This window comes from Coturnix japonica, chromosome Z (assembly GCF_054131305.1).
Source record: "Coturnix japonica strain WE chromosome Z, WE-NBRP24, whole genome shotgun sequence".
NCBI lineage: Eukaryota > Metazoa > Chordata > Aves > Galliformes > Phasianidae > Coturnix > Coturnix japonica.
The window spans coordinates 51,655,501-51,671,984 of NC_140702.1; the positions used below are offsets into that span (position 1 = coordinate 51,655,501).

The 16,484-nt window shown below is 41.8% G+C and overlaps 1 protein-coding gene, 1 long non-coding RNA gene and 1 pseudogene across 7 annotated transcripts in view; 1 reads left to right on the plus strand and 2 right to left on the minus strand.

Annotated features, from left to right (window-relative positions):
• Positions 1–16,484, plus strand: part of LOC146754030 (uncharacterized) — a 100,269-nt gene that overhangs the window by 70,470 nt on the left and 13,315 nt on the right. The window lies entirely within an intron of this gene.
• On the minus strand, positions 343–9,447 carry LOC146754035 (doublesex and mab-3 related transcription factor 3-like; annotated as a pseudogene). The gene is made up of 2 exons (XR_014939586.1): positions 7,581–9,447; positions 343–2,595 (listed from the first exon to the last, which is right to left on the minus strand). The product of XR_014939586.1 is annotated as a doublesex and mab-3 related transcription factor 3-like (transcript).
• LOC146754036 (putative COBW domain-containing protein 7) overlaps positions 10,077–16,484 on the minus strand; it is a 128,185-nt gene continuing 121,777 nt past the window's right edge. For 3 of the 5 annotated variants that reach the window (XR_014939587.1, XM_085529533.1, XM_085529531.1), the window contains 3 exons: positions 12,332–12,396; positions 10,722–10,785; positions 10,077–10,313 (listed from right to left, as the gene is read on the minus strand). Coding sequence is in view for 1 of the 5 variants with exons in the window: in XM_085529535.1 (XP_085385661.1) it covers positions 12,334–12,396 (63 nt within the window). In the remaining 4 variants the exon portion in view is untranslated. The remainder of the gene's footprint in view (positions 10,314–10,721; positions 10,786–12,331; positions 12,397–16,484) is intronic. The other 2 variants (XR_014939588.1, XM_085529535.1) reach the window with 2 other exon arrangements.

Here is a 16,484-nt window from a genome sequence, read left to right on the forward strand (position 1 = left end):
AATGAGTTCTTCACCTCGGTCTTCACTGGTGGCCAGGATTCTAGTCTTTTTCACGTCCCTAAGTCTTGCACCCCCATCCCTCCATGTGGGGACCAAGGAGGTAAATCCCTCCCCACTGTAAGGGTAGAGCAAGTCCGAGAGTGCCTCCTTAGACTGAATGAGTATAAGTCTATGGGGCCAGATGGCGTGCATCCCAGGGTCCTGAAGGAGCTGGCTGAGGTGGTTGCTGAGCCGCTCTCCATCATATTTGAGAAGTCGTGGCTGTCAGGTGAGGTCCTGGATGATTGGAGGAAGGGTCACGTCACTCCCATTTACAAGAAGGGGAGCAGGGGCGACCCGGGTAACTACAGGCCGGTGAGTCTCACCTCTGTGCCTGGGAAGATTATGGAACAGATCCTCCTGGACAACATGCTTGATCACATAAAGAACAAGCATGTGATCCGAGACAGCCAGCACGGCTTCACCAGGGGAAGGTCATGCTTAACTAATCTTGTGGCCTTCTATGATGGAGTGACGGCGTTGGTGGATGAAGGGAAGGCGACCGATGTCATTTACCTGGACCTGAGCAAGGCCTTTGACATGGTCCCCCACCACATCCTTATCTCCAAATTGGAGGGAGGTGGATTTGATGGGTGGACAACTAGATGGATAAGCAATTGGTTGAAAGGCCGCAGACAGAGGGTGGTGGTCAATGGCTCTATGTCCAGGTGGAGGCCGGTAACGAGCGGCGTCCCTCAAGGGTCTGTCTTGGGACCGGTGCTCTTTAACATCTTTATTAATGACATCGATGAGGGAATGGAGTGCACCCTCAGCAAGTTTGCTGATGACACCAAGCTGAGTGGTGCAGTTGATACGGTGGAGGGAACAGATGCCATTCAGAGGGACCTTGACAGGCTGGAAAGCTGGGCTCGGGTGAACCTAATGAGGTTCAACACGGCAAAGTGCAAGGTTTTGCACTTGGGCCGGAAGAACCCCAGGCACCTGTACAGGCTGGGAGGAGTTGTCCTTGAGAGCAGCTCGGCTGAAAAAGACCTAGGGGTCCTGATAGATGAGAAACTTAACATGAGCCAGCAGTGCGCTCTGGCAGCCCAGAAAGCAAATGGGATCCTGGGCTCCATCAGGAGAGGGGTGGTCAGCAGGGATAGGGAGGTGATCGTCCCTCTCTACTCTGCTCTTGTGAGGCCCCATCTGGAGTACTGTGTCCAGGTGTGGAGCCCTCAGTACAAAAAAGATATGGAGATTTTGGAAAGGGTCCAGAGGAGGGCCACAAAGATGATCAGGGGGCTGGAGCACCTCCCCTATGAGGACAGGCTGAGGGAGTTGGGTTTGTTCAGCCTGGAGAAGAGAAGGTTGCGGGGTGACCTCATTGCAGCCTTTCAGTACCTGAAGGGAACTTACTCCCAGGAGGGGAGTAAACTCTTCGAAAGGGCTGATAATAGCAGGACTAGGGGAAATGGTTTTAAGTTGAAGGAGGGAAGATTTAGGTTGGATGTTAGGGGTAAGTTCTTTACTAGAAGGGTGGTTAGGTCCTGGAACAGGCTGCCCAGTGAGGTTGTGGATGCCCCGTCCTTGGAGGTGTTCAAGACCAGGTTGGACGGGGCCCTGGGCAACCTGATCTAGTAAATGTGTATGTTTGGTGGCCCTGCTAGGCAGAGGGGTTGGAACTACATGATCCTTGAGGTCCCTTCCAACCAGGGTAATTCTGTGATTCTGTGATTCTGTGACATCCGTCATCAGGGATTGAGATCCTAGGATCTTCTGATGAGCGAGAAGGAAGGACAGAAGAGCTTTGGAAGACGCTGGCCGAGTTGCTAGAGAAAGGACTGACATACTGGGACCGCAGCTGGTACTGCTGCTGCAGCGTCATGGTGTTCCAAAGGGTGACATCATTAGGCAGGAAAGGACTGGACTGGTTTCTTGCCAAAGTGTTCCTCAGCATCAGCGGGTAGCGAGGTGGCTGAGGAAATGGGTGCTGCAAAGGTACAGTCAGAGGATTGGGCACAACATTGCTGGAGTCAGCAGAGAACCTCAGTGTGTCAGGGACCCTGAAGGCTGAGCCCACTGACCACTTGGAAGAGGAAATAGGATAGGAACTCAGCGTGTGTTCAAAAATATGCCCGTTGGAAGGTAGAACTAGACCATCTGACTCTGCAGAAGTTCTCTCACCACTGGCCACTGAAGACCGGCTGGACAAGAGAACCTCAACAGCGCTCACCAGGTCACCACCACATCCTTTCAGGATCAACTCCAGCACCATTGGCTTCTGGTTAGGGAAAATCTTTTTCAGCACTTCCAGTGGAGGTCTGTTGGCTTTCAAGCTGAAAGGTAAAGAAACTGTCCCAGAAGGACCTTCTATCAGGAGGTGATTCTGCTCTGCATGGTACTTGGGGCTCTCTGGACGGCTCTCTGTGCTCCCACCATTTTTCTGAACTGCGTAACATACCTCATCCACTTATACAATTTCTGGGCTTTCAGGGGTGAAGCAGGTTCTGGCTTTAGCCATGTCTGGGGAATTCCTTTGGTCTGTGTCTTTGTCACTGTAGGTCTCAGCATTGTCTGTTCCGCTGGCATCACCCAGCCTCTCCTCACTGATGTCTGCAAAGGAAGGCAGAGAAGTCAACAAATGCTGAGTCCAAATGCCTCTATGGACACCAGAGGACAGACTCTCCCTAAAGGGAACAGAGCAGGCTCCTAGGGAAGGAAAGAAAGAATAAAGAAAAAAAAAGCATTTTTCTGATAAAATTAAATTCTCTTTACAATGTCACGTGAGAACAAAACTGCAAGAGTCATGAGACATGACCTAGTGTCATGGTTTTGTAATTTTGCTATCAGTATCAGTATTCCACATCATAACATCATGTAAAGTATGGATACTTCTATTGAATGTGCAGTCCACAGAAGAAGACTACATATCCCAGAGAACAACAGGGTTAATGATAAGTCACGGGACCAGGACGCTGTATAATCTCGTTCCCAGGCTGGAGTGCCCTCCTTCTTCTCTCGAACTTCTCGGAGAGTGGGAAGCGTTCCAGCCGTGTCGCCTAGAGTTCACAGTGGGCCTCTCGGTTTTCGGGGACTCTCTCTCTCTGTTTCGTTCAATTTGTTAGCCTCAATTATATTATATTGTGTTATCTTGTATTTCGGTATCATATTTAGTAAAATAAGTTTTTCCTCCTTAGATTGTCGCTGTTTTATCCCACTCCCTTTTTCCCCCTCCTTTCCGGGCCCCAGGAGGGGGGCCCACGGGGTGGCTTCCCCTGTCACGGGCATAGGTAAATCTAAGTAACCCGTGACAGATTTTTTGGTGGAGAATGCGGGCATAGAGCTTTTTAGCTTTTAGAACAACTCTCACTTTACTCTTAAAGAGCTTCGTTAGGGGAGTGTTATCTTTTCGTAGCTGCTCACTGAGAACGTGACCTTGAAATACCAGACAAATTGTCAACATTAAGGGCTGCTGTACATTCTCAGCACTGCTATCTAACTTTTGTGTAGAAAACAAAGGGATTTCTTTCTCCCTTAGAGCAAAGCTAGCTAGCTCTGACTTTTACAGAGCCTGCCAGCTATGAATCCACTCTTCATCCCAGTTGCTCTGTTTAAGGGATTGAAAGCAATTATGAAATATGCAAGAAATTGTTTCCATCAACTAATCGTAATGATGATCCCGTAATAGTATCAGAAACAACTGATGAAGGTCAATCCTCGTACGGGCCACCAGGTCTAATGAAGGATCTGATCAAAGTATTCCAGTCCTACTCCTCACCTGCATCATCAAAAGTCTCAGCTGTTAAACGCACACGCTTCCCAGCCCGAACAAAGAATATGGTTGTAAAGGTGCGTCATGTGGATGCACATGTGCCCAAAAGTCGGGCTACTGAAGAACAACAAAACAACCATCAGGTAGATAAAGCTGCCAAAATTGAGATGGCTCAAATTGACTTGGATTGGCAGAATAAGGGCGAATTATTTCTAGCTCGATGGGCTCATGAGACCTCAGGTCATCACGGAAGAGACGCGACATATAAGTGGGCCAGAGACCGAGGGGTGGACTTAACCATGGACGCTATTGCGCGGATTATTCATGATTGTGAAACATGTGCCATAATTAAACAAGCCAAAAGGATGAAACCTCTCTGGGAGGAAGGGCGGTGGCAAAAGTATAAATATGGGGAGGCGTGGCAGGTTGATTATATCACCTTGCCACGATCTCGCAGTGGTAAGTGTTATGTACTCACCATGGTAGAGGCAACCACTGGGTGGCTTGAAACATACGCAGTACCCCATGCTACTGCTCGAAACACCATATTAGGTCTTGAGAAACAAGTCCTGTGGCGACATGGCACCCCAGAAAGAATTGAATCTGATAATGGGACACATTTTAAAAATTCCCTTATAAATACTTGGGCCAAAGATCATGGCATTGAGTGGATTTATCATATTCCCTACCATGCACCAGCTTCTGGTAAAATTGAACGATATAATGGGTTGTTGAAAACTATGTTGAAAGCAATGGGTGGCGGAACATTTAAGCACTGGGAGAAGAATCTGGCAGAAGCCACTTGGTTGGTGAATACTAGAGGATCTGTCAATCGTGATGGTCCTAGTCAATCTAGCCCCCTACACACTGTAGAGGGAGATAAGGTCCCTGTTGTACATGTAAAGAACATGTTGGGAAAAGCTGTTTGGGTCCTTCCAGCTTCTGGAAAGGGCAAACCTATCCGTGGAACTGTCTTTGCCCAGGGACCTGGGTGCACTTGGTGGGTAATGCAGAAGGATGGGGATGTTCAATGTGTGCCACAAGGGAATTTGATGCTGGGGGAGTGCAGTCAATAATTTTATGTATTTATATGTATATATGTTTGCATGTGTAGTGTATTTTAGTTATTATAGTTGTACATTTAGTTATGTTACATGTAATTCTACTGTTTAGCTATCATAATTTTACATACGTGTATATATATGTATATATATATATATTTACCATGATGTAATAATGTAGAATAAGGGGTGGAATGTCATGGTTTTGTAATTTTGCTATCAGTATCAGTATTCCACATCATAACATCATGTAAAGTATGGATACTTCTATTGAATGTGCAGTCCACAGAAGAAGACTACATATCCCAGAGAACAACAGGGTTAATGATAAGTCACGGGACCAGGACGCTGTATAATCTCGTTCCCAGGCTGGAGTGCCCTCCTTCTTCTCTCGAACTTCTTGGAGAGTGGGAAGCGTTCCAGCCGTGTCGCCTAGAGTTCACAGTGGGCCTCTCGGTTTTCGGGGACTCTCTCTCTCTGTTTCGTTCAATTTGTTAGCCTCAATTATATTATATTGTGTTATCTTGTATTTTGGTATCATATTTAGTAAAATAAGTTTTTCCTCCTTAGATTGTCGCTGTTTTATCCCACTCCCTTTTTCCCCCTCCTTTCCGGGCCCCAGGAGGGGGGCCCACGGGGTGGCTTCCCCTGTCACGGGCATAGGTAAATCTAAGTAACCCGTGACACCTAGGCATTTTGTGCTTCTTTTCAGTCATCTGTCTCATTCTTCCACATATAAGAAAAGCATCCTTTTTTCTCCTGCATCAGATGTGCTATACTAATCCTTCCATCCTTCTTCACTAGTTACAAGACAGCAATGAGCCAACCCAGTGTGCAAGTTCTCTCAGAGGAACTTGAGCATTTTCATTCTGGGATTCCTATTGCACTGGTTGTAAGATGTAAATATTCAGAGAGAATACCCTGGAAGACCAACATTTCCTCTGTAAGTGCAGCAGCACTGGTAGATCCACTGCACCACATCTGCTGGCTCAGAGCTGTTCATATAAACCAATATATCCTAGTTCTTGTTCTGCAGAAACCAGTTCATTCCCCAGCAAGAAAAACAGGTTTCTCTTCCAAACCTGATCAAACCTGATGCCTTCATTGATTAGAACACAACATTTAGAAAAAAATAATCTTTTTTTGGAAAGGACCCCTTGAAGGCATCTGGTTCAACCTCCTGCTCAAAGCAGAACTAGCCTAAAATCTAGAGCAATTTGTTTTAGTCCCTGCTCAGCTGAGCTTTAAATATTTCTAAGGCTGGATGCTTAGCAACCTCCCTCAGCACTTGTTTCAGGTACCTTGCCTGTCGTGTGTGAAGCTAAGAAGGGCAGAGCAAAAGCCCACGGACCACGTTTTTACCAGAGGTACACACAAAAAGGGAGATACCCCAGGGCTCCAATCACAAAAGGGGGCAATGTATTTGCTTGAAATCCTTTGCAGTCATTTACCTAAGGATGTTGTTCTGCTGACCTCCCTCATGCAAGTGCAGTGCTGACCTGACAAACATCAGCAGCTGGGGAAGGGGACACTGCAAGCTGATGCAGACAGAGGCTGTGTTCACACAGCAGAGCTTCTGAATGCACAAATGTGAAAGATGGTCTGCAGAAACCAATGGAAGTACTTGTCTGGTTTCCCAAGCCCACAGTGATGAGCCCAAGTAAGATATGGCATGAAGCAAGCAAAGGCTTCCAAATTGTGCTCACAGTCACCCCTACCAGACTGAGAGGGAACTAAGGGCATGTAAATGGAAAATCCTGGCCACTGGCCTCCTACAGGTCTGCCTTACTCTCTCACCCTGGGAATGGACAGGGCATTTCTGGTGCAATTTACCCACTTTGTCACTCTGAGAAAGGAGTCTGAGTAAGCTGAGCAGGAGGTCACCATGCTGTCCAGAACGGGAGATACATTCCTCTGCTGTAAGTAAACCATCAGCTCCTGGCAGAGCAGAGCAGACAGTCAGCATGGCAAAGGGCTGTTCTCTGCCCGAGGCAGGAGCGATGGCCGTCCTGTGGAGCCGCGGGTGTTGCTGGCTCAGGTTGCAGAAGATGAGAGTGGGAATAAAGCTGAGGTGCCCTTCTGAAGACCCCATCTTTCTCTTTGAATTGCCTGACCTGTGCTGGTTACCCGTTTTTCATCTGGTTATGCTCTCTGTCCAGAGCTAATAGAGAAGCATGTATACAGTATGAGGCAACGTGCATATGAACTTCTTTATGCTCTCGGTGTTAGTCTTGCCTTAGCATCCAAGGGGAATGCAGAAAGCAAACAAACCGGTAGCATTATCTTTTTGAGAGAATGTTAAGACCTAGGGGTAGCTTTTACTTGAAAAAGAAAAGAGAACAGGAGGGTCATGCTACCTTTCCCTCTTAATCCCCCACCACCCCCACCCCCCTCACACACACACACACACACACACATCTTCATGCCTTCACAGCCACGTATTTATTACCAGAGAAGGGATATTAAGAATAATTCACGTGTGAATGAAAGAGCAATTTACACACTCGAGTCTTAGAGAGCAGCCCGAGGACAACTAATTGCCTCTGTCCCTGTCGTGATTTGTGATTCTTAGGTCACAGATCTAGAAAGGCTAGAAACCAGCAATTAACATGTAGATGAATAAAGACGATATTGCATAATGAAAAATAGGCTGCTTGTTCCCAAAGAGCTTGAGATAGTGTATAAGATGAGCCCAAAACACCCCATGATAGTCTGAGTCTCATGTCAAATGTGACACCAAAACCATTTCTTAGTGCAAAACCTACCAGGAGCTCCAGCCAGCAGATAATACTGATTCATACACCCAAGGCTGCACAGTTGGATCTGTCATTTGCTTGCCTTCATTTCATCAGTGGAAAAAGTACCCAAGGATCCAACCCACAGCCTTTTTCCTGCCTTCAGTATTTTTGCCAGTGAAACAGAGGACTCTGGTGGAGAAAAAGGATCATTGTCATCATCCATGTTGTTGATCCTGATGAGGATTAGGGTAGTGTTACAGCATGAACCATGAAAGCTGACCTTTACAAGCAACAAATTCCATGTAGCACTTGAAAAGCAGTAGCATCTTCTTGGCCTTAAACTGTGAAAATAGCTTCCTGAACAATCACTTTGACAATGCCAGTCTTACAGGTTACACTGGTTTATATAGGCATGTCAGTAAGGCTAAGTAAAAATAAAGGCATATGAAGTGCTACATGATATATGTCAGCAGAAGACTGAAAAACAAGGGTCTAGGTCCTTTTGTGTGTGGGAACTTCAAGCTGAGTGCAGGAAGATGCTCACATATCCTCTTCTGAGCATGGAAGTGGCACTGCCTCGTTACAGTTTCCTCCTTCTTCCTGTTCCCTGAGAATGTTACAGGATAATTCACTCCCAGCACAAATGGTGGGGAAAATTTATTCTCTGCTTATGCTCTAGACCCACACCCTTGTCTGCTAGTGAAGATGTGTTCATTCAAATATACCATTATGTTGTTAAGCATGAGGAGACATCAGAGCAGCCCTTGCTCATGAGCCAGCACTTAACAGTGAAAGATAAGATCTCCTCAGCTTTTATGATAACATCCACAGAAAAGATGGCTGTGAAGTGGTTAATGTGCTGAAAGATCTCAAAACAGTTTGGATTCCTGTCATGGAGGGCCCTGCCAAGGGCTCACATCCAGTCCTTGATGTGAGTTATCTCTGGTGTGTGTGGCTGTGGGAAGGAGAGAATATCCCTTGAGCAGCTGCACATTCAGAAGCTGTGCATCTGACCAATGTGCAGATGGGGCTGAGTGGGAGCAGGAACAGGAAATGGCCTGTGATGTCTTCACCATCTGATGACAGCCACTATTGGGTCTCCAGGCTGTTTGATCCAGCAAAGTAGCTGATTGCCAGACCAAAAGCATGAAGGAGACATCTCAACTGGCTCCCATACTGCAATCTGGAGGTGAGGATGAAGATGTTATTCAGCTCACATTCTAAAATAAAATAAAATAAAATAAAATAAAACAAAACAAAATAAAATGAAATAAAATAAAATAAGGAAATATTGTTTTCTATTTGATAGTTTGAGTATTTGCTTACAAATTACTAACAAAGTGCAAAATCCAATAATCTTTCTGGGTTGCTACTGGAGAACAGCCCAGTTTATTTTTCACACTGCCAAAAGACTTGTTTTTCCTTTGACAGAGGGCCTGGCAGTCATCTCCCGGTGCCTCAAACTACTGTAATGCATTTGATATCAGTCCACCCAGCAAATCTAGCCAGCAGCAAAGCCGGAAGCAACATTCGGCCACTCCCTATCACAAAGAGCTCCTCCAGGTGCTCACAGCACCAAGCCCTTTCCGTGGTTCTCAGGGAGCGCTGCAGTGAGTTGCTGGTGAACCTGCGGGTGACGCTGAGAAGAGGGGTTACAATGCACCCCACCCCTGCTCTGCTCATATCGCTCCCAGAAAGATCCTGGGGCTGCCCGGGATCGGGGAAGGGTCGCCCCGTGCTGTAACGTCAGCTCATTCGTTGGTGACATCACTGAGCGTCCGGCATGAAACGGGCTACGACCGCTAGATGGAGCCGCTTGCCCGACGGAGTGATCCTGATGTACTATGCGGGTTACGGCGCAGCCGTTTTCAGCCCGGCTCCCAAAAGCGGATCGTCTCTGCTCTCCACCCTCAGGTATGTGTCCAGATTGGGCTCGGCTCAGGGATGCATTCAAAGCCAGTTGAGGTTCCAGACGCTTGGAAGTTTAAAATACAAGCCCATTTCACAAGGAGCTCTCAAATGTCTTGTATATACAGTTCACTTTCAGCTGAACTCACACATTGCCGGGGGGGGGTGTGTGTGTGTGAGATGGGACGGGACAGGACGGGACGGGATGGGGGGGGGGGGAGATGGGGGAGGGCGGGGCGGGTGACAGGACTTGAGCTGTAAGGCTGGAGCATATGCCAGATCTTCAGCATCAGTGATTTTTTTGGTGAAACAAAAAGGCGACCCAAGTTTGTCTGGGGACTAATTGTATTCAACTGCAGACAAATTAAACCCAGGTCACTGTGGCTGGTTGCTGGCCGCTGCTTTTAGGGTGTGCAAGGGTCTGTGAAGCAATGCTGCAGAGGAAGTGAGGACTCAGAGAAGGATGGGGTGGTTGTGCTGCTCTCACCACACCCACAGCCACAGCTGATTCCCCTGTTGCCAGACCAATGTGACTGCAGAAATAGTGAAAATCTGTCAAAAGAGCAGCCAGAAGTGATGGCCAAATCAGGAAATAAGTGAATGCCAGACAATAACTCAACAAGCAGAAAATTTTATTGAGATTTCAAATGTTAAGTATATACCAGTCATCTGCAGAGTTAGTTGCAGCTTTCCATACCCATACATTATGGAAGCCTATCAAAACCTCATGTGGTGAACTTTCCAGGAGGAAGGAAGGAGTACAGGCAGACAGCCCACCCCACCTCAACTTCAGGCTTCTACTGTAGAGCTCCCTGTTCCTTTTTGAAGCCAGCAGAAGCAGGCACAACATCTCTAAAAAGGTAAGATAAATACATAAGTAAATACAAGATAAATACAGCTTCTTGGAAGGAAAAGAAGGGAAGGGAAGGGGAAACAAAAAGGGAAAGGAAAGAGAAAAGGGAAGGAAAAGGGGAAGGGAAAGGGAAAGAGAAAGGGGAAGTGGAAGGGAAAGGGAAAGAGGAAGGGAAGTGGAAACATAAAGGGGATGAAAAAGAAAGAGCAAGAAGAAAGAGGGAAGAAAAGGGGGAAGTAAACAGAAAATGAAAATTAAATAGGGAAGAAAAAGAGAAAGGAGAACACGAAAGGGGGGAGGAAAAGTAAAACAAATAGGGTAAGAAGAAGCCTATCAAAGTCTCATGTGGTGAACTTTCCAGGGGGAAGGAAGGAGCACAGGCAGACAGAGAGGTCAGCCCACCTCACCTTCAGGCTTCTACTGTAGAGCGCCCTGTTCCTTTTTGAAGAAGCAGAAGCAGGCACAACTCCTCTAAAAAGGTAAGATAAATACCAAAGTAAATACAACATAAATACAGCTTCCCCAAAGAAAAGAATAGAAAAGAGAAAAGAAAAAGGGAAGGGATAGAGAAAGGGAAATAAAGGGAAAGGTAAAAATAAATTGGAAGTAAAAAAAAAGAGCAAGAAAAAAGAGGGAAGGAAAGGGGGAAGTAAAGACAAAAAGAAACTTAAATAGGGAAGAAAAAGAGAAAGGAGAACAGAAAAGGGGGAAGGAAAAGGAAAACAAATAGGTTAAGAAGAACCAAAAGCAAAAGAAAATAAGGGGGGGAAATGGAAGGGAGAGGTGGCCAGGATATCTCCCCTCCATCCCTCATCACTATTATTTGTACCACAGTCCTGCAGATTATTTATTTATTTATTTATTACCAAAATCAAAGCTACTGATGGCTACTCTATGATTGTGAGAACAGCGCAAAGAGGTATCAGATGATATTTTTATGTTTGTACGTCGAGAAGTGTCATTTCATGAATTTATTGTGCTTTTTAAAAAAAAAAGGAAAGTAAGGGAAATGGAAAAGAAAAAGGGGAAGAAGGTGAAAGAGAAAGGTGAAGAAAATAGAGTAAAAAAAGAAATAAGGGAAGAAAAAGAGAAAGAAAAAATAAAAAAGGAGAGAAAAAATAGAGAGATTTAAAGAAGCAAGAGGAAAGGAAAAACAATAGAATAAGAAAATGCAAGAGAAAAAGAAAAAAAGAAACAAGAAAAAGCAACAGAAAAAGAAAATGAAAAAAGAAAAAAAGGTTAATGAGAGGGAAAAAATAAAATGAGAATAGGGGAAAAAAGAGAAAGAAGAATAAAATAAAGGGAAGGGGAAAAAAGGGAAGATAACGAAAAACAAAAAGGATAAGGAAAAAACAAAACCAAAAGAAAATAGAAAAAGAAAAAGGAAGAGAATAAGAAAATGGAAAAAGAAGAAAAAATAGAGAAGAAAAATAAGGAAGAAAAAAAAAAAGAAAAATAAAAAGAAAAAAAGGAAAGGGAAAAGGAAAGGGAAATAGAAACATAAAGGGGAAGGGAAAGAGAAGTGGGAAAGCAAAGATAAAAGGGGAAGAATAAAGGGGGAAGAAAAGAGGGAGGAAAATAGAAGAAGAATGATAATTGGGAAGAACAAGAATAGTAAAAGGAGAAGGGAAAGAAAATGGGGAAGAAAAAAAAACAAATAGGGGAAGAAAAAGCAAAAGCAAAAGGAAAGAATGGAAGACAAAGAAGAAGAAGAAAAGAGTACAAAAGAAAAGAAAAGAGAAAGGAAAGGAAGGAGAAAGGGAAAGAGGAAAGGGAAATAAAGGGAAAGAGAAACATAAAAGGGAAGGAAAAAAAAGCAAGAAAAAAGAGGGAAGGAAATGGGGAAGCAAAGAGAAAATGAAAATTAAATAGGGAAGAAAAAGAGAAAGGAGAACAGAAAAGATGGAAGGAAAAGAAAAACAAATAGAGTAAAAAGAATCCTATCAAAATCTCATGTGGTGATGTTTTCAGGGGGAAGGAAGGAGCACAGGCAGGCAGAGAGGCCAGCCCACCTCACCTTCAGGCTTCTACTGTAGAGCTCCTTGTTCCTTTTTGAAGGCAGCAGAAGCAGGCACAACACCTCTAAAAAGGTAAGATAAATACAAAAGTAAATACAAGATAAATACAGCTTCCCAAAAAAGAAGGGAAGTAAGGGAAGAAACAGAAGGGGAAAAGAAAAGGGAAGGGGAAGGGAAAGAGGAAGAGAAAGAGAAATCAAGAGAAAGGGAAACATAAAGGGGAAGAAAAAGAAAGAGCAAGAAAAAAGAGGGAAGGAAAGGGGGAAGTAAAGAGAAAATGAAAATTAAATAGGGAAGAAAAAGGAGAACACAAAAGGAGAAAATAAGGGGGGAAAATGGAAGGGAAAGGTCACTGATGGCGAGAATATCTCCCCTCCATCCCCCATCACTAGTATTTGTACGACAGTCCTGCAGATTTTTTTTTTTCTTTCTTTTTTTTTTTTTTTACCAAAACCAAAGCTACTGATGGCTACTCTATGATTGGGAGAACAGCGCAAAGAGGTATCAGATGATATTTTTATATCTGTTTGTACATCGAGAAGTATCATTTCATGAAGTAATTGTGCTTTAAAAGTAAAAAAAAAGGGAAGTAAAGGAAATGAAGAAGGGGAAGAAGATGAAAGAAAAAGGTGAAGAAAATTGGGATAAAAAAGAAACGAGGGAAGAAAAAGAGAAAGAAAAAAAGGAAAGGAAAAATAGAGAGATTTAAAAAGCAAAAGAAAAGGAAAAACAATGAAACAAGAAGAAAAAGAAGCAGAAAAAAATAAAAGAAAAAGAAACAAGAAGAAAGAGCAACAGAAAAGAAAGAAAAAAAAAGATAAAGAAAAAGAAAAAGAAAAAAGTTAATGAATAAGGAAAAAAATAATAGGGATAGAAAAGAGAAAGAAGAATAGAATAAAGGGAAAAAATGAAGATATAGAAAAACAAAAAGGATAAGTTAATAGCAAAGCCAAAAGAAAATAGAAAAAGAAAAAAGAAGAGAAAAAGAAAAAGAAAAAAGAAGAAAAAATAGAGAAGAAAAATAGGGTAGCAAAAGAAAAGAATAAAAAAAAGAAAAGAAAATAAGAAAAAAGAAAGGGAAAGGGATAGAAGGGGGTAAAGGGAAAGAAAGGGGAGGGAAGGGAAAGAGAAGTGGGAAAGCAAAGATAAAAGGGGAAGAATAAAGGGGGAAGAAAAGAGGGAGGAAAATAGAAGAAGAATGATAGTTGGGAAGAAAAAGAATAGTGAGAGGAGAAGGGAAAGAAAATGAGGAAGAAAAAAAATAGGGGAAGAAAAAACAAAAGCAAAAGGAAAGAAGGGAAGTCGAAGAAGAAAAAAAACTAAAAGAAGAAATGAAAAGAAGAAAAGAGAAAGGGAAGGGAAAGGGAAATAAAGGGAAAGGGAAATAGAAAGGAAAAGGGAAAGAAAGGGGAAGAGAGGGAAAAAAAAAAGAAATGAGGAGAGGGGAGGGGAGAAAATGGAAAGAGGATAGAAAAAAGAAAGGAAAAAAGAAAAGAAGGAAGAAAAGAAGAGAATATAAAGAAAGGAAAGAAGAAGAGAAAAAAAGTAATAGGAGAAAGATAAAAGGAAATAGAAGAGGGAAGACAAAAATAAAATTGGGGGGGGTAAAGGTAAGAAAACGGGGAAAAAAAGAAGAAAAATGATAATAGGGAAGAAAAAGAATATAAAAAATAGAAGGAAAAGAAAATGGGGAAGAAAAGAAAAACAAAAACAGGAGAAATGAACAAAAGGAAAATGAAAGAAGTGAAGAAAAAGAAGGCAAAGAAAAGGAAGAAAAAGAAGAAGAAGAAAAAGAAAGGAATGAAGAGTAAAGAAAAGAGGGAAGTGAAGAAGAAAGGGAATACGAAAGAGAGAGGGAAAGAGAAAGAAAGCGATAAGGAAACATAAAGGGGAAGGAAAAAAAAAGAGCAAGAAAAAACAGGGAAGGAAAGGGGGAAGAAAGAGGAAATGAAAATTAAACAGTGAAGAAAAAGAGAAAAGGGAATAGAAAAGGGGAAAGATAGGGAAAAAAGGTAATGGAAAAGAAATAGGAGAAATAAAAAACAGGAAACAGAAGGGGGAAAGTAAAGATAAAAGGAAGAAAAAAAGAGGGAAGAAAAAAGAGGGAAGAATACAGGGAAGGAAATAGAAGAAGAATGATAATAGGGAAGAAAAAGAATAGGAAAAATAGAAGGGAAAAAATGGGGAAGAATAAACAAAAAGGGGAAGAGAAAGTAAAAGCAAAAGGAAAGAAGGGAAGAAAAAGAAAAGAAGAAGAAAAGAATAAAAAAAGAAAGGAAAAGAAAAAAAAGGAAAAAAAAGGAAAAAGAAAAGAAAAGAAAAAAAAGAAAAAGAAAAAGGTCAAGAATAGAGAAGAAGAAAAAGAAACATAAAGGGAAAGAAAAAAAAGCAAGAAAAAAGAGGGAAGGAAATGGGGAAGCAAAAAAGAAAATTAAATAGGGAAGAAAAAGAGAAAAGAGAACAGAAAAGGAGGAAGCGAAAGTAAAACATAGGGTAAAAAGAAACAAAAGCTAAAGAAAATAGGGGTTGGGGGGTGGGGGAATGATTGGAAAAGGAAAAAAAAAAGAAGTAAATATATGGGCTATAAAAAAAGGGGGAAGGGAAGAGAAGAAGGAAAAAAAAATTATCAAAAATTAAAAAGAAAAAAGAAGACAAAGAATGGGTCAGGGTAAAAAGAAAAGAGGGAAGAAAATCAAGAAATAAAAAAGAATGAGAAAAGGGGAAGAAAAATGGAAAGAAAACGAATATTAAAAAGAGAAAAAAGCAAGAAAGAAGAAAAATAAAATAAAGATAGGGAAGAAAAAGTTAAAAAAAAGAAATAGGGAAAAAAACATGAAACAGGAGAAAGTCAAGATAAAAGGGGAAGAAAAAAGAGGGGAGAAAACAGGGAAGAAAATAGAAGAAGAATGATAATAGGGAAGAAAAAGAATAGAAAAAGGAGAAGGGAAAGAAAATGGGGAAGAAAAATAAAACAAAAAGGGGAAGAAGAAGAAAAAGCAAAAGGAAAGAAGGGAAGAAAAAGAAGAAGAAAAAAAAAGAAAAAGTAAAGAAAGAAAAGACAGGAAAATAAAAGAAAAAAGAGAAAAAAGATAAAGGGAAAGAAAGGGAAAGGGAAACATAAAGGGGAAGAAAAAAAGGAGCAAGAAAAATAAGGAAAAGAAAGGGGAAAGAGAAAATGAAAATTAAATAGAGAAAGGAGAACAAAAAGAGGGAAGCAAAAGAAAAACAGGTTAAGAAGAACCAAAAGCAAAAGAAAAATGGTGGTGGGGGGGGGGGATAGAAAAGGAAGAGGAAAACATAAACAAGTAAAAAATATATGGGAACAAAAAAAGAGGGGGGGAAGGGAAGAAAATAAGAAAAAAACAATCAAGATTTTAAAAGGAGGAAGCAAAAGACAAAATGTGGATGGGTGGGTGTCGGGGGGGGGGAAGAGGGAAGAAAAGCAAGAAATAAAAAATAATGAGAAAAGCGGAAGAAAAATGTAAAGAAAATGAAAATTAAAAAGAAAGCAAGAAAGAAGAAAAATAAAATGGAGGTAGGGAAGAAAAAGGTAAAGAAAAAGACACAGGGAAAAAAAAACATAAAACAGGAGAAAGTAAAAGATAAAAGGGGAAGAAAGACGAGGGAAGAAAACAGGGAAGAAAATAGAAGAAGATTTGGGAAGAAAAAGAATCGAAAAAGGAGAAGGGAAAGAAAATGGGGAAGAAAAACAAAACAAAAAGAGGAAGAAAAAGCCGAAGGATAAGGAAAGAAGGCAAGAAAAATAAGTAGAAAAAAAAGAAAAAGTAAAGAGAAAAGAAGAAAAAAGGGGGGGGGGAAGGAAAAGGAAAAGAAAATGAAATAAAAAATATATAAGAACAGAAAAAAGGGGGGAGAGGGGGGGGAAGGAAGAAAATAAGAAAAAAAAATCAAATCTATAGGCAAGAAAAAAATAAATGAACGGAAAGTATAAAGGTATGCTAAGGAAAGGAAAGTGTAAAGGAAAGGAAGGTACAAAAGAAAGTATAATGGAAAGTAAAGTATAAAGAAAAGGAAAGTATAAAGGAAGGGAAAGTATAAAAGAAAGGAAAGCAAAGGTAAGTATATTGGAAAGGATAAGAAAGTATAAATGAAAGGAATGGGTAAGTTTAAAAATAGGAATGGAAAGGAAGG